Raw genomic sequence first — 21,967 nt, forward strand, 5'->3', positions numbered from 1 at the left:
ACAACTCCAAGGCAAGCCAGCTCTAATCTCCCGTCCCAGCTGCGTACACTGCAAAACACAAATGCCAAAGGAAAAAAAGGAAAACTCCAATTATTCTCAGACCACAGGAACAACAATGTTTAAAAGCAAAAATGCCATCAGGGCAGCAGAAAGGAAGACCTGTCCAAAACAGTCAACTGAAGAAGAAATAGTGTTGTTTTAGGCAGCAGTCACTGAGGCAAGACAAAGAAGAAATATGCTGTATGGCTGGTTCTGCCACAACAGCACTCAGACCTGATTTACTCTTTCAAGTGTTTTTCAATAAAATCAGAAGTAAAAATGGGAAAATACAAAAGTTGTTCTTAAAACCCATTCTCTGTAAATTAGCTTTCCTTTAGAAAGGTTTACTTACAAAAAGTAATACTGGAAGGAACATGATTTGCTCCTCCTGGGATTATTATTCTATAACTGTATTCACAGCAACAAGGCTGACACTAAATTATTATATTTTCTTCAGGGTGATGAACTGATGAGGACAGTTTCCCTTTCAGATCTCTGCAGAAGGGTCAGTTGTATACAGTTTGTAGCATTCACATGATTCCAGGAAAGATTTTTTTTCTCTTCTTTTTAAAAACCCCAAACAAATCCAGTTTTATAATTCCTCAGCTCAATTCAACTGTGATAATGCCAAAAGGACTAGAGTAGTATCATGTCAAAGCAGTATTTTATTCCTGTGGCCAGCCAAAGCACATGGGTCGGTTTCTCTGTGACAGAGACCTTGGCTAAGCATCTTTGGCTAAAAAGAAAAAATGTATTGCCCTAAGAGATGGACATACAGATACCCACAGGACACACCTGAACCTCCTCCAAGGTCTTCAAGTGTCATAAATTACAATTTTGCAGATATCTTCTTTTCAAAACAAAGATAAAAATGAAAATGTTTCTTGATGGTGCAGAAGGAATATCCATAGGAAATCAAGCATGGTCACACTGATAAATTCTATCTGGAGCCAGCATGCTATGCAGTTCCAAAACATTACTTGCCCACCAAATAAAGCTGAGGGCAGTCACACCTGCCTGCAGGTTTCAAGTCTCCTTTCCAGAACACTGACAACTCATGTTAGGCATAATCACAATGGTGCCACACACAAAGAGTGCTCATGTTTGTTCATCAGTGCAAAACAATGCTATGTCCCAGAGTTTCCTAGTCATTCTCAATTCTTGTTCTCACAGAGCCCCAGACTGGGTAAGGCTGGAAGGGACCACAGTGGATCATCCGGACCAACTTCTCTGCTCAAGCTGGAGCACATGGTACAGGATCATGTCCAGACAGTTCTTGGATATCTCCAGTGAGGAGGCTCCACACTCTGGGAAATCTGTACCAGTGCTTGGTCACTGCACAGTAAAGAAGTTCTTCCTCATATTCAGGTGGAACTTCCTGGGCATCAGTTTCTGCCCATTGCCTCTTGTCCTGTTGCTGAGCACCACCGAGCAGAGCCTGGTCCATCCTCTGACACCTCCCTGCAGGCACTGACAGACATTGATGTGGTCCCCTCTCAGTTTTCTCTTTCTGAGGCTGAACAGGCCCAGCTCCCCCAGCCTTTCCTTGTAAGAGTGATGTTCCCAGTCCCTGTGCTGGGCCCACTCCAGGAGCTCCATGTCCTGAGGAGGTCAGGACTGCAGACATCACTCCAGGTGAGGCTGAGTAGAGGGGCAGGATCACTTCCCCAGCCTGCTGGCAGTGCTCCTCCTAACACACCCCAGGACACCACTGGCCTTGGCCTCCAGGGCACTGCTGGCTCACGGACAGCTGCTCTTCCCCAGGTCTTTCTCCATAGAGCTGCTTTCCAGCAGGTCAGTCCCCAGCTGAGCTGGTGCCTTGGGTTGTTCCTCCCCAGGTGCAGGATCCTGCATTTGCCTTTACTGAATTTTAGACAGTTCCTCTCTGCCCATCTCTCCAACCTGCCAAGGTCTTTGGAAGGGCTGTACTTTTCCCCCTTAATCCCTTCCCTCCCAAAAGAGCTTTAATGTTCTTCACCAACCTGTGTAAGTCTTGTTGCTATAAACTGTTTCCCTAAGAAGAAACATTATTTAATATGCTGTGATTATTCAGATTTTACACAGTACAATACCTAGATCCATAAGGGTACACAGCAGTACAGAGCAAGGGGAGTTCATCTCCCCACCCCCTGGTGTGGAGAGAGCTCAGTGTGCAGTCATTTCTGATGGCTGTATGAGGAAGGAGTATGTGTAGCCCAGACACAGGTTCTTCAGCAGTGTCCACTGGGATCTATATGGATTGCACCAAGTTGCTTACCACAAACCCTACCTGAGTAATAATTCTCAGGGAGAGAGAAGCAGCACAGAGTGGAGAGCAAGAAATCTAAAACAGCCAGGCTTAAATCAGTGGCTTAGGCCACTGGTTACTGGTAATGAAACAGCAGAGTTTTCACTATATAAAATTTATAAATTTATTTTTTTGTAAAAATCCAAAAGAGCACGAAGACATCTCACTCAAAATACTGGTAAATCAAACCACACTTAGAAAAATGAAAGCTGATTTTATTATCTTATCCACAGCCAATCATTTGACATGAACATGCATACGTAATTTTGCTACGCACACACCACAGTTTAACGTTAGTTATTAAAGGTTAAACATACAACATACATCCTTACAAAAATGAGTCAAAATGCAAACGTAACTTTTAAACAAAACAGTTTTTACTTATTTAAAAAAACTTTTGTGTTGGGTACCATTTTGTACAAACACAGTTAATTTAAACAAATCTGCTTTTAGTTTCCTCATGGCTGCACATGAAAATAAGCTGCAATAGAAAATGAAGTCATCAAGGGATTTTTAAATAGCAGAAGTAGGCAGTCTTGCCATGCAGAAGAAGCAATATTAAATATTAGTTTTTCAAAAAAAGAAAAAAACCACAAGTTTAAAAATATTTAGTTCAAGTCACAAATCTTTCCCCAGTACAGAGAAATCCAAATGCAACGCATAATTAGCTGCCACTTAGGATGGCTATTCTGAAAAGTAGAAATACTTTCCAGAATTGATAATATTTATTGATTTGGCACAGAAAAGAAGTCTGAGCTTACTTAGGTACAAGAAAGTGATTAAAAAAAGAGTAAACAGGAAGAGAGAAAATAAAAAGCAAGAATGAACGAGATAGTAGTTGCAATCACTAAAAAAAAAAATAATATCTGTGCATCTCATTCATTGCAGAATACTGTCTACAGCAGGTGCGAATTCCAGGTAATTGTTATTGCAACATGGATTTAATTTGCTTGGAGGTAGTCTCATCATTCAAATGCTTTGTTGTGTACCTAAACACAAAAATAAAGTCAAGATGAGCATAGATGCTATTGCACTTTATCTTACAAATGTGTAATTTCTTTGTTTATGGCTCAACCTGACTGTACCAGAGCAAAACCCTCAGCCATGGATCATCACCCACTCCACAATCACTGAGAACACAAGTCAGACATTCTGATCAGAAAATGATATTGCCAACCAGAACTAGCATCTAGCAGCTTTGCACCAAGGGGAGTTCAAAATAAGCCTCAGCTGGACATTGGCTTTCACAGTAAGCTCACAGTACCACTTGTGACAGATAATTAATTATCCATCCCACTAACTCTGAGGGCTCTGCCCACAAGAAAAATCTTCAAATAAGACAGCTTGAGAACATTTTTTTCAAAACTTCCAGTAGTCAAACCTTCCTAGGATCCCTGAATGACAACGGATTTAATCACTTCTCAACCTAATTTTCTACTTAGTGAAGTAACTGTGCTGCTAAAACTGAAGAGCACATACATGTGCTTATTTCAGCTTCTTCTCCTTTCAAAATTCTCTAAGATAACAGCACATTTTTAAATCACTATAAAAAAACTAGCTATCTCTATTTTTAAAAGACATCTTAGTTGCAGACTTTCTTGTATGATTAATTTCCCTGATCTTCCTTCGTAAGCTAAAAGCAAATAAACCTTACTTCATAATTTAAATTTAACATGTTAAATTACCACTGCCATTGTTATCCACAACTGCAGTACTATTTACTTGTTCACTTGATAAATAAATAATTACTTTTTAGTTTTTAAGTTAATAATACTGTAGATTTCAGCACCTTTTGGCAATTTATTCTTTCAACAAACAAGAAGCCTAAGGTTTTCTGAAATCCTGAGAAGTTATTGCTCTTGGTATTCTGCCCATGTGAAAAAGCTGAACATGATTACAATACTCAGATGAATTTGAAATTACAAAGAGCTGATCTCCCTCCAAAATCCTATACCACCTTCCATCTGTTTTTGAAACACATTATCAGTCTCTTGCGAAAACACAAGGACTTCTCACTCCTCCAGAATCAAAGACTTAGATTTGGACTTAATTTGTTACAATGACATCTCGAACGTCTTTTCATCACATGAGCACACAGCAGCTCACCCTGCATCTCTTCCTAAGAGTTCCAAACATGGTTTAGAAAAGATTTAAATATCCTACCTAGAGAGTAATCAAAGGTACAAAACCAGGACTGTTACAGCAGTCCTAACCCATGGGAAGGGTTGGAGCAGGGAAAGCACAGCTTGAGAGCATGGACTGGATTTACACTGCTAACTACAAAGTTAATTGTGTAATTAACCAAAAGTTAATGTCACTGCTTAGTGCAGCGAGCACCTGAACTACACCTTCCATGTACTTTCATAGTGTCAGCAACGATGGGAAAAATGGGCTACTAGTAAAGACTGGTGATCATGGCAGCTGCAATCACAATAAACTAGTGAGAAATAAATGTTAATGCAGCATTTTCCCTCTGGAAGCCTCTGTTTTTACTGATTAACATCTTAAAGACTGATCATGTTATGAAGTTCAGAGATGAACATGATTTTAGCATGGAAATAATCACATGAAGTTTCAAATTAGGCATGGATTTAAAAAATTTTAACTAATAATCTGAACCAACTTTGCAAAAGAATCCACCACACTATTTAACTCCTTACTACATCATGATACAAAAACTAAAAAGAAGGCAAATGAAATTAAAGTAGCTTCACTACTAAGGAAAACAAATCACAACTGCACAATTTCAGACAAGACAAACTAAAGTTGCCACATTCCAAGCAAGACCGTGAGTAAGAACACCCAGTTACAGTTATTTGTTACCAAAGTAATGATACTTTTCCAAGCAAGGACAAAAACAAAGACTTCATCTGCCTATCACATTTTTGCACTGCTTGCCACTTCTCCCATGCTGAACACCCACACAATGAACATGTGACTGACTATAGATACAGCTTTACAACCCAAATTAGCAGGTTTTGGATTAATATACTGAATTATTAATTTTTCTTTACTTCTCCAATTAATGTCACAAATTCTTGTCTCATCTATTCTACAGCAGACACTCAAGCCTTTAGGTCTTTCTGAAAAGAAACAATTTCTAGTTACTTACCATGCCATACTGACTCATTCTTAACCTGCATGCATGGAAAAGGTTATCTTAGAATGAACAACTGCAAATTCACAACCCTGTTAAAACACAGAGGCTTCTTCACACATCCTTGTCTCAAGACACATTAGAAGAAAAGCTTGCAATAATTACATTCATCTTTCCCTGTAACAGTCACTGAATACTTTGCTGTAAAGAAAATGCCCTGGACAATTTATGAAAACTCACATCAAAACATTTAAAAACCCCAAGAAACATAAAGGAGTACCTGAGAGCATTTAGAAGGCCTTCTACACTGTTAGGAGGCTGGTCTTTAAGAACTTTGATGCATCCTTTCATCTAGGAGTTAAAAAAAATTACAGTTTTTTCCATGCTAATACCTTCTGAGTTTACAGGAATGTTTTATATTCAGTATGTAAAAGATCAAAAATTAGTATTTAAAAATAGCAGCAGTGTAAAGACATTTTCTGGATATTAGAAAGGAATTAAGCCTTCAGTATTACATCTTCCTATCACAGACTGGCTTAGCTACTTAAAAAGCTGCATCAAGTGCATCCTCAGCAACTTTACTGATGACACCAAGCTGAGTGGAGTGGCTGCCAGTCTGGAGGGGAGGGAAGGCATCCAGAGGGACCTGGACAGGCTGGAGAGGTAGGATCTGTGAACTTCATGAAGCTCAACAACTCCAAGTGCAAGGTCCTGCAACTCCATCCCAAGCACAAACACAGGCTGGGCAGGGAATGGACTGGAAGCCCTGAGGAGAAGGGCTTGGGGGTGTTGTTGGATGGGAAGTTCAACATGACCAAGCAAAGTGCTCTGGCAGCCCAGAAAGCCAACACTGTCCTGAGCTGCAGCAAAAGAAATGTGGCCAGCACAGCAGGGGAGGTGATTCTCTACCTCTGCTCTGCTCTTCTAAGACCCCACCTGGACCAGCTCCGTGTCACCAGCAGAAAAATGACATTGCTGTCCAGAGGAGAGTCATGAAGATGATCAGAGCACTGCAGCACCTTTCCAGTGAGGAAAAGGTGAGAGAATTAGGGCTGCTCAGCATGGAGAATGCTCTAGGGAGACCTCAGAGCACCCTCCAGTACCTAAAGGGGGCTACAAGAGAGCTGGAAAGAGATATTTTACAAGAGCACATAGTGATAAGATGAGGGAGAATGACTTTGAATGTTGTGCCTCCCCCATCCCTGCAAGTGCTCAAGGCCAGGTTGGGCAGGGTGTTAAGCAACTTGGTCTAGTGGAAAGTGTCCCTGCCTATGACAGGGGGGCTGGAAGTGGATGATCTTTAAGGTCCCTTCCAACCCAAACCATTTTATGACAACTTTAGTGAATGCAACTTTCAAGCTCTGCTTCATCAACCTTAAAAAAAAAAAAAGGAACTGTGAGCAAAAATACATGTTTATCATAAATCCATTAAGAATTATTGCATTCAGCCAGTGAAATAATGACCAACTGTAGTTAATACAATGGGATAATACTCCCTTTGAAATAACCACAAAACCCAGAGTAAAAGCATGTATTCCACAGGCTTACTAAGAAACAACAGTAGAAAGTTAACTCAAAGTGTGGTGGATGGTGAACTGAGCAGTCAGTGAGGAACAAACCAGGGGCCATTGTTACTTTCTGATCTGGATCTTTCATCACAACCACTGCTTACAAGTATTTCTAGACACTACCTGAATTACATAAAAACAGATTTTTCATGACCCACTTACATGTCTGAAGGCCTTGTTTGTATTTCTCACTACTTAAATATATATTTTTGCTCACAGCTACGTGTTTAGCACCAACCCAGTGCATACATCTGCTACTAGAATCTGCAAGACACAAAAAGAGCCTACACACAATTTAAATACTCAGGAGATTATTTAGCAACAGTAAACTTACATCAATTTTTGAAGTTTTGGCAAAAGCGCCCACTGGATGCACGTGGTCATAGAGTATGATGACACCCACCATTACCCTCAGACAGAATGATACTGTTTCCTCATTTGTAAACCTGCTTCTATATTCACTGGAATTTAAAAACACAGCTTATTATCTATGAAACACAAGATAACAGTAAATACTAGTAACTCCCAAATTAAGATTAAAGCGATAAATTCTACTATAAATCCTCAGAGAAAAAACAAACCAACCCCAAACTTTTGAGAGTTTTCTTTATTCCTTTCAATAACCTGCCAAAAGTCAGATGATTGTTTAGAAAATTACCTGAAGATTAATAAAAATTCTCAAACCTAAAGCAATCAGGTTCTTTCAATTTAAAAAAATTAATTTTTAAAAATATCAAAACAATACATACTAACTTTGTCTCCAGTGCTTCCTACACTTTTCCCTGCCATCTTCTAATACACACTCGAAATTCTGACTTAGAAGAAAAAGGGCAGGCGAATGGACAACCTTTAACTGCTTTTTTACTTGGAACAGTCCATTCCTAAGAAGAGTAAGAGTATAAATGCTTGGAGCTCTTAGTGTACTCCAAAACAAATGTCCTGTGGTATTTGGACAGAAACTTATTAAAATGAGATAGCTCATGCCCTAGTAATTTTACCAATAGAAAACTATTTAGAATACAGAAGCAACAGATTTTTAAAAATAACCAAAGATTAGTGTGACTTTGGTTATATCCCAGTGCCTCTTAAATAAACAGAAGACAACTGACTGCCTTCATGCCTAGAAGTTGTCTGTTAATTCCCCTGAGAAGAGCACTGTCCTTTTGTTGGAGCAATCAGCCAGGCCAGTCAGCAAGGACACAACATCCAGAGCACTGCCCACAGCCCCTCTTTCAGGAGACCCTAGGCAATCATGCTCAAATAGCCTATTTCTCTGAATAATACATGAGAAAACCACTTATAAAGAGTGCCAAGAGGTTGTCTAGCTTCCATAGCCATTCTATTTTTAAATATTAATATGTTCAGAAAAGTAGACCGCACGATTTCCATGGCTGGCAAAATGAAACAAGGTGGTTTCATGTCAGTGTAAACAACTAGGTTGATAAAAAGAAAACATCACATTTCCTAATTACTCCAATTTTATTTCTTTCATGCATCACAAGTCAGGTCTGAAACAGAGAGGTGACTCACACCCAACCCAAGCAGTGTTGGTACTCACGGGGTTTCCAGCATGACCCTGCACACACTGGCCATGGTGCTTAAGCAGTCTGTTGTGTTCTCTATTGGTAAATTTTTATTCTGCAAAAGAAGGTGAACAGTTTCCACAATTCAATTATAATGAAATATTATACTACAAAACCTAAGTCAAATCAGTTATCTGCTGGCATAGCAATGTGGAGCAATTAAAAGCATCAACACAACTATGGTAAGTCAGGTAGACTTCCACTGGCTTTTTTTTAATGTTATCATATAGATTAGCAATTTACAGAGCAAAGGCTACCACATGGGTTTTGGCTGCTTGTTTGTAGCCAAGGAACTACACCCTGGACATGACTGACTTTTGGAAAGTTTTGAAGGAATCATCATCTAACCTGCTCCTTCAAAGACAAAAATTTCTATAGCCAAATATATTCATCTGCTGTAATAGCAAAACTTAAAATTGTGGCAGACAACCATCACAAATAAATGTAAAATAAGACAGTTTTCTTAAGGCATTTCAAGCATAAAGCAGAACTCAGGTGAAAAAAAAAAAAACATTAAATGACAGATGTAACTTTGCATTAATCATGTAATGTAAAATTATTTTCTACTAAGAAATAGTGAGCATTCTTTACACATAAATCAAAAATCATCACAGTTACCAGAAGGCAAGCACACTACTTGTGGTGATTGGATTTTACAACTAATATTTACTTAGGCAGTCAAGGGTAAATATAGGGATGTGTCAACATGCTGAAATACTTTTCCAGTTCAGGTTCCTTCTCCCTTTTGCAATAATGTAGTATACTTGACTTTACACAGTGTAACAAAAGAGTCTTGGGAGGGCAAAGAGGAAACTGGAAGCTACACTTCAATTCCATTCTCTATTTCAAGCAGAGAGAATCAAGCTGTTTCCCTTCCAATTTTCTGAAATTTCTGCTCTAAACCACCACAATGCAGGCAAAATACCTGTCCCAGCTCCCTGCTTGAGGAAAGCCATCACTGCTGATGTGACATTACCCATTAAATTTTGGGGATGCATACACAAAGTGCCTGGTTGTAGTCCCTAACTCTACAGAATCTGGGAAAGACGCATTACATTTCTTGAGGCTCCAAACACCAAGTTTTATTTCTAGATGCCCTGGTGGAGGTTGTGATGACCATTATGTCTGGCCCTGCAGTGCTGTGAAGCACATTACCCAAGCCATAAATTTATACTCTTACCTCTGACACAAACTTTGTTGTGGCATCACTTAAGGTTTTCAACATTGGCGTCGCTTCAGCATAAAATAAAGACATTCTGTTTGCCAACTCATTATTTACTTCATTTTCTCCCTCTGCCTAAAAAGTAGAAGAAAGGGTTTAGCTGTCTGTACATGGAGAAGAGAGGTGGTAGAAGACTATATTTCATCTTATCCAAGGGTTACCTACTGGGACATTGTTAATCCTCATACGGCTCAGAGTTCTTCTATAGTAGCTGAAGTCATTCTGTATAGCAGGATTTGTCATCTATGTAGATATGGAAGCAAGACAGTTGTGACAAATTCAAGAAAAGTAAGGACAAGTTTTCATAAAATATAATACACCCAACATGAAAATATTCCACTTCCTGATGTGAAGCAAAAAGGACTGTGACATGCTGTGAACTGGTAAGCACAACATAAAGCTTTCTGGTTTCTCAGATTCAGAACAAGCTCTAACAGGAATGAGAAAAGGAACAATCTCCTAAATAAAAGTTGGAAGTTAGTAGGTTGAAAAAAATTGCTTTGCTAATTTGACTCCAAGGATCAGACCAGCAAATTAATTATAATTTCAGCTTAGTTCTTTGCACATAGCAAGGAAATAGCTGGACTATGAGTGCACACAAGCTAAAAGCAGCAGCATTATCCCAAGAGATATGCCAAATTTGGGTGAAGAAATATGATTAATGTGAGCTGAAATGCAAGTGCCTAAAGCTAATATGGTATTTCATCTGCTTTCCAGTTTAATCTAACTCTAGGTCAGGAGAGCAAGCGAAGCATATTAGGATATTTGAGTATCCACTGCACATTCTATTCCAGAACAGAACACAACCCAGATTGCTTTAGTAAACACACTTGGCTTCTTTTTCCAGCCCTTCTGATGACAAGCTCTTACCTTGAGCTCATCAAATCGGAGTGTGAAGTGAAGAATTTCTGCAAACTGCTTAGCAAGAGCCTGCTCTCGCTCCAGGTGCTGTGTTGGGGAATACGGAGTGCTCGTCAGGGCTCCCAGCAGGCCCCGCAGTCCTGCCTCTGCAACCACACGAGAGGAGTTTGCAACAACACCTGCACCTTGGGTCAGTACTGGCTGCTATTCTGCATGCTAGAGTTAAAATACACAGCTGCCAAAATACATGGTGGTTAATAATAACAGGGCTTGATGAATTGCTCGTCTATGTGTCAGCTGCTGTCATATTTACATTCAAACTGCTGTACAGACCATGTCTCATCAGCACTGACAGCCACAAAAAATAAGTTCTTGAAAAGTTCTACTCAAGCTTTGTCCGCAACATTTGTGTAGAACATATTTCAATAATCTATGTTAGCAGACTTCAGCCTTTAGGAGAACACAGAATTCAAGAGGCACATAGCTGTAAGCAGAAGTCATACCTTATTTAAGATAAATTTATAATCCAGCTTCCTGTTCATCTTCTTGAGAAAAATATCTCACCCATTTTAAAAAGCAGAACTTGCCTGCAACAAGTTTAATGTTTTAAATACACTTTTTTACAAACTATGCTAATAAACTTGATTAAAAGTGAGATAACAACAGAAAGCTGGTGAAAAACAAGTCTCATAGGTTTTATCAGCATTGCCATCACATCAGTGAGTTTCAGAGGAGGCACGAAGCACCATCTCAAGTATTGCATGTGTATGAACCAAGATCAGGCATTCCCACACAGCAAATTATTTCTGGTGTTTAGGGAGGAATAATACAGTCTCTTTCTTGGTATCAAAAACACTGACAGAATTCATTCCTGATTATTTAGCTAACTAATTTCCAATCAATCAGCTGCTTACTGCTTTCCTGAGTTACTAAAGAAGTAGAGGAAGAGTAACAAGGATGATTCCATTCTCTCTCCCCTCTCAGATATCCACTGAAGCAAGATTGCTGTTATCCAGTGTATGGAGGAATCTGTGCAATATGAGCTCTTTTCCACAAAGGAGTTGACCTAAATGTGATCACATCTGAATATGCCAAATATACTAATTAAGACCAAAAAACCCCCAAGTTAACAATTTTCCACTTACCTAGTCTTTGAGAAAATTCATAGAATTTCTTTAGTTTGCCTACTAGTGGAACAACTGCACCCCATGCCTTCTCCTGCAGCTTCTCATCATTTGGATGCTGTATGGCCTTAAATTAGAAAAAGAGAAGAGAAAAGTATGCTTGGATTTGGAATAACTGATACACTGCTGATAAAAGAACCCCAAACAGCAAAACACAAAAAACCAAAACACCTATGCAAGACAACTGTTTGAAGAGCTAATAATTAAAAATCTACCTACTAAGAAGTTTTCAGTTGAGAGACAAGCATGTACTAACCCATGTCTGCTCCAAAAAGGTCTAAAAATTTATGTTGAAAGTAAGCATCCTGAACAGGAAAACAACTTGGAGAGAGTATAAAGAAATGGTTAAAAATCAAATTACTCAGATAAGAAAATTTACATAACCAGACCCAGTTAATTAAAATTAACAACTTAACTTTGCTTACTCCAAGCAAAAAAAAAAAAAAAAATAGTGATCAAAGCCTTATCTTAATGCTGATATCTATCACTAATTCCCAAATTTGCAAAGAAAAAAAATGCTGTGAAATTCAGGCTAACTATTACAGCAGGAACATTTAAGCATAATCAACAACATAAAGCACCACCAGCACACAGCATACACCACAGCTTTGAAGGATACATGTATAGACTTTGTCTTTACAGTAAACTCTCCAGACATATAATACCTTAAATTCAACCTCTCCAGTCAGCAACTGAAAATATACTAAGAAAACAGAAACAAAAATGCTCATAACTCTCCTGCAGCATTTTCACTGTCAACTTCTTGATTTCAAGAACTGTTTCAGTCAACTGTGGCTGTGGCTTGCAGCACACTCCTCTCTGGTCCTAGAGAGTTTCCTTCTTGCCATTTCTTCCTCCTCTCAGAGGAGTATCTCTCATTTCTCCATGGCATCTGCACACACACATTCCTACCTGATCCTACAGCCTGTCCCTGAACATGCTGCTTCCTTGAAGAACAAGTAAACTGTCTCCCCTCCAAAGGGTTGTGTGTGACACAGTCATCCTTCTTAAACCTACCTTAGCAATTCCATGGAGAGAAAAACTCTCAAAGCTGAATGGCTTGGAGTATCTCAAATTTCTATGGAGTGAACAGAGACTCCTCCTATCTAATACTATTTCTTAAGAATATGTTACAATGAGTAACTCCTTCTTTCATGAGCAAAGCAGCCCCCATGTGCAGGCCCCCAGCTGCATGTGAGGAAGAAAGGGGGTTGGGTGAATATTTATTCCACCCTGTACAGGAACTTTGCTGCTGTTCCAAACATCTACTTTAGTAAATAAAAGCCAATTAAAAGGGATTGAAAATGAGAGCCTTTTGTATTAGGATTACCAAACCAGGCTTCTCCAGTTACCATATAAGAGGATGTCAACACTACTCAGTATTGCACTGTAGTCACACCACACTCTTTCCAAACTCACTATCAACTCGAGATGAGCTTGTGTGGGAACACAAAGAAAAATCAATATTAGTAACACCCCAAAAACTCTGAGAAGCATCATTTGCTATTACATATGTGGATTAATATGACTGAAACAAGCAACATCTGTTTTGCTGTTAAAAAGAAACATTCCAGAGCAGAAGTTCAAGACAGTGATTTTAAAAGAAAACATGCTCTGCCAAAACAGCTCCTGCAAGCAAAGTTAAACCCCAGCAGTATTTGGTTAGGATCAGACAATGAACAACCACAGGCTGTGCACAATTGTAACGCTCTAGCTCACCTCTCGTATTTCATGGCCAGCTCCTCTATATGACTGCAAGTCTTCCAGTATTCCTTCTGCATCCTTTAACACTACATTCACCTGATTATAAATTTCCTTTTCAGATTCTGTAGGTTGGGCATCTAAACAGCAGAACATATTAAATGTATATATATTTATTTTTAACAACAACATGGAATTCAATAGGCACACCATCACCTATGGGACAAATTCTTCATGCAGCAACTCATCAAGAATTTTCATTCTCTGAAGAGCTACTACAATGTATAAGGAACTCCAAGAGACTAATTGTATTCATTTTAGTAGTCTCTTTATTTACCATCCCAAAAATTCACCTGGATTCTATCTTCTTGACTTTTTTAAAACTGAGCTGGGAGAAAAAATCCTGATGAGTTGTCTTTAACATATAATCTCACCTGGGGGTGCAGTAGAGGCTCACTGGAAGAAACTTAGAGCTCTCAAAAGACACGCTCACTGCAGATAGCACAGGAGGTATCCATGTCTATTATTATCTAGAACCACTGCATCAGATTATTTTTCATCTTGTCTGCCTCATCTTTAACTGCCTGGGGAAAGAGCCATATATTTTACTTCTAAATATATTTGATTCTTAAAAATTATTCCTTACTGCACTTATCGCACAATCAGAGCTGAGAACAAAAAGACCTAGTGTGAGCTTGTGAAGGGCTTTTTCTTTTTTGTCCCGTCTTTGAAGATATAAGCTGTTTTCCATTATCTTTTAATTAGCTAAGGTCTTCCCAAAAAGCATATTGGGTCGAAATTTCAAAAAGTTATATATACATATTTAAAGAAATGTGATTCTGTAAGAAGTATGTTTTGAGAAGAATCAACAAAATATTTTAACCTTTAAAAACAATCACCTAGGACAAGTATCTCAGACATGGTTTACCTGAAACAAATTCTTTTTCTTTTAAAATGATGATGGAAGCTATAAGGTTCCTTTTAGACTCATATTAAAAAAAAAAAAAAATGTTAGTTACTAAAGCTCTTACAAAAAAAATCCACTTCTCTGTTAACATGGGCAAAATGTGTTATGGAATAAATATCATTGCATTTTAGTCCATTATTTCCAATGCCAAAAAAGAGAGTATTAACAACAGATTCCTTTTTATAGGGACAGACAGAAACTATCTAAGGACAATATATCCTCATGACTTTGTGCAGTTTGAAGAGTCTGTAAAATGTCTTTTTTTTAGACATGCTTCCCATGGAAGTTAGGTACATCTTCACATTTGAAATAAAACTCACACATTATCTTAGTATTAGACACTAGAAAAACACAAGAAAAAACAAAGTTTCCATTAGGAGAAAATAAATTTCATATACATTGCCTATCTGGTTTTTGCTGTATTTTTTTTCATAATACCTCTAATTTTTATCGTTTAATGCATAAAGAGTGGGCATTATTAGCAAATATGCCTATATATAGACCTTGCAACAGTTTAACTAGTATTTTGAGAAACATCAAGAATTAGCACAGGTTAAAAAGAACCTGGTCACTCCTTTGAAAATAAATAAATAAAAGAGCACCACATTGATTAGGCATCGAGTAAAAGTGGCCAGTGCTTTTCAGATCATCACAAAGGTCGCATAATTTTGAAAGCTGCTGAAGACTGCTGTAAGAAATGAAGACAAAAAATGAGGGAAAAGAGCAGACAGGGAAGCACCAGCTGACTGGCAGCAGCTCATGCACGAACATGAAATGTTACAGTGAGATACAGACTAAGACGTGAAGCTCTGTAGCATTCCAGATTGTGCTGTTAAATAATGCAATCAAGACTTGTCACTTGGATTGTCTCACACTGAGAACATCTCCTGGCTATTTAATTTTTCATGCCATTTTTTTCTTTACCCTATGTAGCAAGGAGAGTTCATTTTTCAAGATTGGGAGGGGCAAAGCAGAAGGGGCCAAAAGAATTCCTGCTCCTCATTTCAAAATCCACCAACAAGCAGAACAGCTGTAGCACTATGACCCTCCATGTTTAGAACTGAAAATCATCTCCTAGATACAAATTTAGTGGTTTTCACTGGACAGCTGGCTAGGCAAATCAACACCATCATCACCTCTCTTAGTGTAGGATGTAAACAGCCAACTACTGTATTTCATTTCCTTAAAATGTCCCAGGTAACTTAAACCAATAGCAGATATTTAATTTGTTGGGACGGTGGGGTTTTTTAATTTGTTTGTTCTGATTATTACAAACTTCTAAACATCACTCTATTTGAAAACCAAATAGGTACTGAGTTATTTCTTTTCGTATGTATTTCATTTTTGATCAATCTAGTCCTCTCCAATAAAAGACATCTGTAAACCTGATTTGTCCCAACTCATTTCCTCTGCCATCTCTGAAAATGAGGTCAAATTTTAAAGGAAAATTTAAATTATTTTATAATCCCTTCACAAAACATTTAAGATGTTATTAGAACAGGGTTAAAATGCACAATATAAAAAACCTTCAGGGCCTAATGCTGGCTGACCCAGAGCAAACTTGGTTTATTTGTTTCCCAGTGCTGGTCAGGGCAATGTATTCTGGAAGCCCATCACAGGGAAGAAAGAGGGAGAGGTCCCTCTTCCTAAGCACTCTTGTCATCTTGAACAGATGGAAACAGCCTTCCCATACCATGGGAACAGCACCCCTCAGCATGTACCTGAGGGCTCAAGCTACAGGGCCTTCACCTGAGAATCACCAACTGTGGAACTCCTTTTCCCCAAGGTGGAGTGCACAGAGCAGGAAAGGGAGTTGCACTTCTGGAGTTACTCAGCTAAGAAAAAGCAGGCAGCAGTGCCAGGCATCAGAAGGATGAAGGAGATACACAATTTAATGGATTTCCCTTCTCCCCAGTCCATTTAAGGTCCTGCTACAAGGCTGTGCCTTGATCAGCAGTGCTTTCCATAGAAAGAACAAACCCAGTAAGCACATCACAGCTCACCCAGATGTTCTGAGGTTTGATATTGTGGCCACAGGAGCTGACCTGTGGTTATTCAGGGCAACTTTACTATTTTTAATGCAATAGTAAGAAAGACTGAGGTTCTGTAAGTACATTGGAGTTCATATTTAAATTAATTTGTGTTTAATCAGAATGTTACTGCACTAGATGCAATATACACAGAGTTCAGAATGCTCACACAGTAATGTATTAGAGACAGAAGAGGAGACTTGAAACAATATACAAACGCCGTTATGTGAACTAAATACTACAGAAGTGAGACAACATATTGCATGTGAGGAACACACACATTTAGTGACTATTAAAATAATATTTGGCTAGCCTATAGAACTAGTAGGGAGAGAAATTTGGGGTTAAAAGTTTACACTGCACAGCAAACTATTTAAGCTGAGATTTTTCCCAAGGAAGAACACATCAAGTCATCTGAAACTGTCTGGGATAAAACTCACAAACAAGGGGAAAAAAATGCCAGACTGCTGGAGATGAAATAATTTATTCATCTCTGTTGGCATTACTATGGAGAATGCTGTCTCTGTGGCTCCTCTGAAATCTGGCCAAGTCCTCTGGGATAATGCAAGATACTGCCAGTGCTAGCTCGATATCACCATCTCAAAGTACACTGTATTTTAGCTACTATTCAAATCAGAAAATTTGGAAAGGATATGCAACTGTGTAAAAGTTGAGCTGTAAGTTTCCCATATTTTAGGTGGCTTATTTATGTAATCAATATTGACCTGTGTGCTTTGCTCATGTTCTAATGGCACTGCACAGACTTTAAAAAAACACTCAGACAACTATTTGTTTCAAATAGGTAAGGTGAATGACCAAAGAAAGCATAAGCTTAATCAGTGCAGAGGCAAGGAAAAGCCTACAGCTCATCATAATTTTTGCATGGATTCTGATAGTCAGTCACACCAATCACTGGCATCTAGCACCCAGATAAACATCTGGGGAAAAATAATGGTTAGAAGTCTAAAATTTGAAGTTTCTAGCACTACAAAGCTTTATGAACATTAGGTTTTAGTTCTTTATGGTACTATGTAAAAAACATTGGAGCCTGCTCACATACATGGATTTAAGAACAAAAGACTTCAAGCCGTCTATTATTGAGTCAGGCGTAACACAGAATTGGCAAATTTGTTTTTAATACAGAGCTTATTTGTCCTTCCACACAAAAGCACAACATTAAGTATCACAAGATTAAGTGCCAAGTCTTGAAGAAAGATCTTGGCTGTGTCAAAGCCAAGATCCTGTCAAGGCAAGCTATCTGAAACAGAGGAGAAAGGAGCACGGATACACAGTATAGCAGCAGAAACAAATGCAGAACAGGGTCCAAAATGAACAAAGAACAGTCTAACAATTCAGCCATAATATAAGTCACCTAATTTGACTGTATATGAAAGCATTTCATGTCAGCAACCTGCTTACTCTCATGCCAAATCCTGTTCATGCTCAAAACATGCATTTTAAACCAAAACTGATAGCTAAAGAATCTGTATTTAAAAATAAAAAATGAGCAATTTTTACTGCAATTTATTTTAGAACTATGCCTCTTCTATCCAGCTGACGTGAATTTCATTTATTCCAGTTAAATTTTCAATATTTGCAGATTAAGCTGGAGCTTCACAACTCCAATGGCCTCATACATAAGTTCTCCCACTTGACCAAATTTTACCTAATATGATGATAATATGCGAGAATTGGTCTTAGGCAAATTTTGATTCCTAATTTTTGCACACAGGCCTTGATAATCTTCCCTTTATGAATAATTTGTATGGCTAGCATCTTCCAATAACAATGTATTCAGAAGAGACAAGTGATAAAAATCAACACAACAGGGTAAGAGTTTAGAGAAGCTGTAACTTCAAGTGTGATTAAAGCAAAACCATATTTCTTCAAGCATTTGTTTTCATATAAATAATATTAAAAACTGCTAATTTTTCATCAAACAACTGAAAAACAATTCAGGGGAAAAAAGATTTAATGCACCTCAAATTATCCATATCATAATACTTCATCAGTTTTTTTATTATGCTATTCCATTGTACTCTATTACATGGTCAAAATGTACTTAAACATTAATCTTCTTATTTAATGCTTGCTGGCTAAAGAAAGAGAACATCTCAAAAGAAAGTAATTAAACATGCATAGCAGAAGCCAGCAACACTTACCTGCCATTCTTAGGCTATACTGTATCATGCAACAAAAACCAAAAGCAGAAATACTGACATATGTGAACCTTCTAGAACAGCTGGCATTGATCAAACAAGCTACATGTCTCCTCTTTTCAAAATCAATTTCATCTCTATACACGTTGAGACTCCCTTTTAAGAAGCACGAGGTTAAATTTCAGTGCCAGATCCAGTAAGGTTCACATAAACCTTTAACGTGATGATGCTGGAGCTATGAATAGCTGCTGTGAGCCAGTCTGTGCATGCAGCATTAAGTCACATTGGAAGTGATGAGACTCAGGTTTCATTTCAGTTCTTCCTTTAAGGAGCATGGGACAAAACTCACAAATTTGAGTAAGTCAGTTGCAACTTCCATAAGTCTCCAAATAATTACAACTATTCTTAACATTTTGATTAAAAGTAGGCAAAATTTTGGATTAAAAAACAGAAACCAAATCAGGTTTCAACAGTCAAATGTAACTTGAAAACCCTTCCTGAAATAAAGATTTTACATTTTAGGACCTGAGGATATTTTAGAACAGGTTATTGCTTTCTACCAAAGTTTGCTGAACAACTATACATAGCTCAGGCATGCAAAGCAGTTAGAAGGATGGCAAAATGAAAACATACATTTAGTACAAGACAAATGCAGTCTACTGCAGGCAAAGAGTAATAGATATATAAAATCATCTTCTCACTTTCAAAATCAAGGAAAAAATTTGGCCCCTGCTCAAGGTCTGTGCATGTCAAAACTTTTAGAAGGTTCCCCATGTTAAGGTACCTGCCAAGACAAGAATGAGAGAAAAGAGAATTTTCTTTTTATAAGAAAGAACAGCCCAAATGTAGTTGATTGAAGCAGTGGGAAAAGAAGACCAGAGAGTTCCATCAGGTACGAACCCGTCCTTCAGGCTGGGTGAAGGGACATCCCCACCTCGAGGAGGCACAGCTGGTGACCCAGCAGTGCAGCTTTCCTGTAAGGAGTGACCGTGTCACCAACATCCTCGGAGCTGCCCCTTGGGGAAAGGGGCAGAATCCAAGCAAAGGCTTTGCCAGGGACTGCTCTGTCCCAGTACACCCTAGCACCAGTGTCCTGAGCAGGAGTACTGCCTTGAGGGCCAAGTACCAGATTTGAAAGCATTAGCCATGCTACATTTTAACCTGATGGGACAATAGAAGGAAAAGAGCTTTAATTTTGTCAGCCCTTATAATTGTGTCAGAAGGCCATTGTAGAAAACCACATCATGATACATCATTTCAGTGTGCAGAAAATGCTAACAGAGATATGCCACAGATTTTTTACACAAGGTGCTTAAAATATCTGTGAAACTCAGTTTCACTTCAGACTTTCAGATGTAAAAAAAAAAAAAAAAAAATTACATTAACGGCACAATGAATGACCAAAGCAGGATCAGGAATGATTTAGCACCCACTCTTGTGTATGAGAGGATCACAGCGAACAACTGCTCAGCACAGATTACTATGGCATACTGACAGAATTTCTCATTTCATGATTATTTGATTTGCAGGCAGATGGATGGACATCACTGACCACAGAGACCCAAAATGACTAAGCACATGGAAAGAAAATTTACACAGCAGCATGATGGCGGCTTGGCTACTACTGGAGAGGGAAAAAAAAATAACAGAAAAACCACATGCAACTCTTCCAAATTCCAACTTTGCAACTGAGTCCCCTGGCCTTCACTGCAGCAGGTATAAGCAACCCTACTGTTACCATTTGAAATGCACCAGCTGTGAAGGGCTGAGAGACTTACTTTCAAAATCCAAGAAAAAATGTGCTGCATTGTGGTCTATGTCCCTGGTTAGCACCTTAATGAGATTACCCATGCCAGCAAACCTAAAAATAAAAATGGCAAAATAATTTAGTTCCAATAATCATTTCCTATTTTAAGTACACGCCTGGGTCTCACTGGAGAAGGGCTCCCATTGCATTTTGCATTCTGGATTCACTTCCGATGGGGAGCATAACCTGTGCACAGTACAGTGCATTTCCATGTTCCTTCTTAGAGAGCAGTGATTGTTGAAAAACTGGAAAAGTTATAATCTTTCACAAAAATAAAGATGTGAATTACTGGCTCTTCATCTCTGTGTAATACATGTGACCTATGATGACTGAGAAATTGTTTTGCGTAACTGCAGCACTCAGTGTCAGACAAACCCATTATTGTTTAGGACAAAAGGAATCTCAAATGGAACTGGTGTCATTATAGCACTTTTTTACTACCTCACTGTAATCAAAAACAGATTTCAGAAAGCCTCTCAGCAGTAGTCATCTGTGGCCAATGAACAGTTTTCCCATTAAATCACAGAGTTACAAGTAAAACTAGACTTTCCCAAAACCAGGAGAAAAATCAAGTTTCAACAGTTCTTCTTATGTTTGCTGTCACATCCCAGCTAAAAGAAATGAAAAGTGGAAGAAAAATTAAATAGTTGTTAGATTACTTGAGATCAGGTAAATTATCAAAACAGTTTCAAATGTTACCACAAGTCTCAGAAATCAATACCTGCAGCAGGAGTATGAAAACTGCATTTCATAACAAAGCAGCCTTTTCATTAACATTCCCATGTTTTACAGTGGTTGAAAATCTACCCACTAACCACTGCTCTGAAATGCCAAGAGCTCACTAGAGTGCTGCTGCAAGACAAGCAAGACACACCCAAAAATCTCAACACAAATTATTTAAGAACAAGCCATGAACAATCTGACATTTGAATTCAAGCACAAAAAAACATTTAAAAAATCAACTTTCAAATTAGTCTAACGATACCAACAAACAAGTATATCCTCTATTTTTCCTGATTTTTTCTTTTACTGAAGAATAATGTTCACCTGGAGGTAAGATAACATGACACCAAGAATCATTACTAAGAGTCAAGGAAACTGAAAAAATGTGAACTCAAAACAAATTTTTTGGCAAAACAAATTTTCAGAACCTGGGCTGACAGAATTTCTTGGTCAAACTAAGAACAGCATACAATTTATTTTGTGGGATCTGCAAGATTCAGCAACCAGACAAAGCTTGAGAAGGAAGGGGCAATTAATCCCAAACTGCTGAAAATAACCCAAGTCTTTGCTCTAACTTCTACAGAATGACCAAATGAATCCAGACTTTCAGCACTATGACGTGGAGTGTAACCCAGGTGATCACAGAGGACTCTACACACAGCATCATCAGGAGGTGTGCACTGGCTTTTTCATGTGTTCAATCTTCTCCTTGAAACTCAAGGAAATGCAAGACCTGCTT

General features: G+C 38.3%; 1 protein-coding gene across 11 annotated transcripts in view; it reads right to left on the reverse strand.

Moving 5' to 3' along the window:
• Positions 1–2,425: 2,425 nt before the first annotated feature.
• CYRIB (CYFIP related Rac1 interactor B) overlaps positions 2,426–21,967 on the reverse strand; it is a 95,700-nt gene continuing 76,158 nt past the window's right edge. For 6 of the 11 annotated variants that reach the window (XM_021542356.4, XM_021542351.3, XM_021542352.4 and 3 more), the window contains 10 exons: positions 19,400–19,482; positions 13,561–13,682; positions 11,803–11,908; positions 10,667–10,803; positions 9,962–10,039; positions 9,755–9,871; positions 8,550–8,629; positions 7,326–7,452; positions 5,704–5,774; positions 2,521–3,315 (listed from right to left, as the gene is read on the reverse strand). In XM_021542356.4, the coding sequence (XP_021398031.1) occupies positions 3,252–3,315; positions 5,704–5,774; positions 7,326–7,452; positions 8,550–8,629; positions 9,755–9,871; positions 9,962–10,039; positions 10,667–10,803; positions 11,803–11,908; positions 13,561–13,682; positions 19,400–19,472 (975 nt within the window). In that variant the 5' untranslated portion in view covers positions 19,473–19,482 and the 3' untranslated portion in view covers positions 2,521–3,251. The other 5 variants (XM_085572576.1, XM_085572573.1, XM_085572575.1 and 2 more) reach the window with 3 other exon arrangements.

The sequence above is a fragment of the Lonchura striata genome, chromosome 2 (assembly GCF_050655825.1).
Source record: "Lonchura striata isolate lonStrDom1 chromosome 2, ASM5065582v1, whole genome shotgun sequence".
Lineage (NCBI taxonomy): Eukaryota > Metazoa > Chordata > Aves > Passeriformes > Estrildidae > Lonchura > Lonchura striata.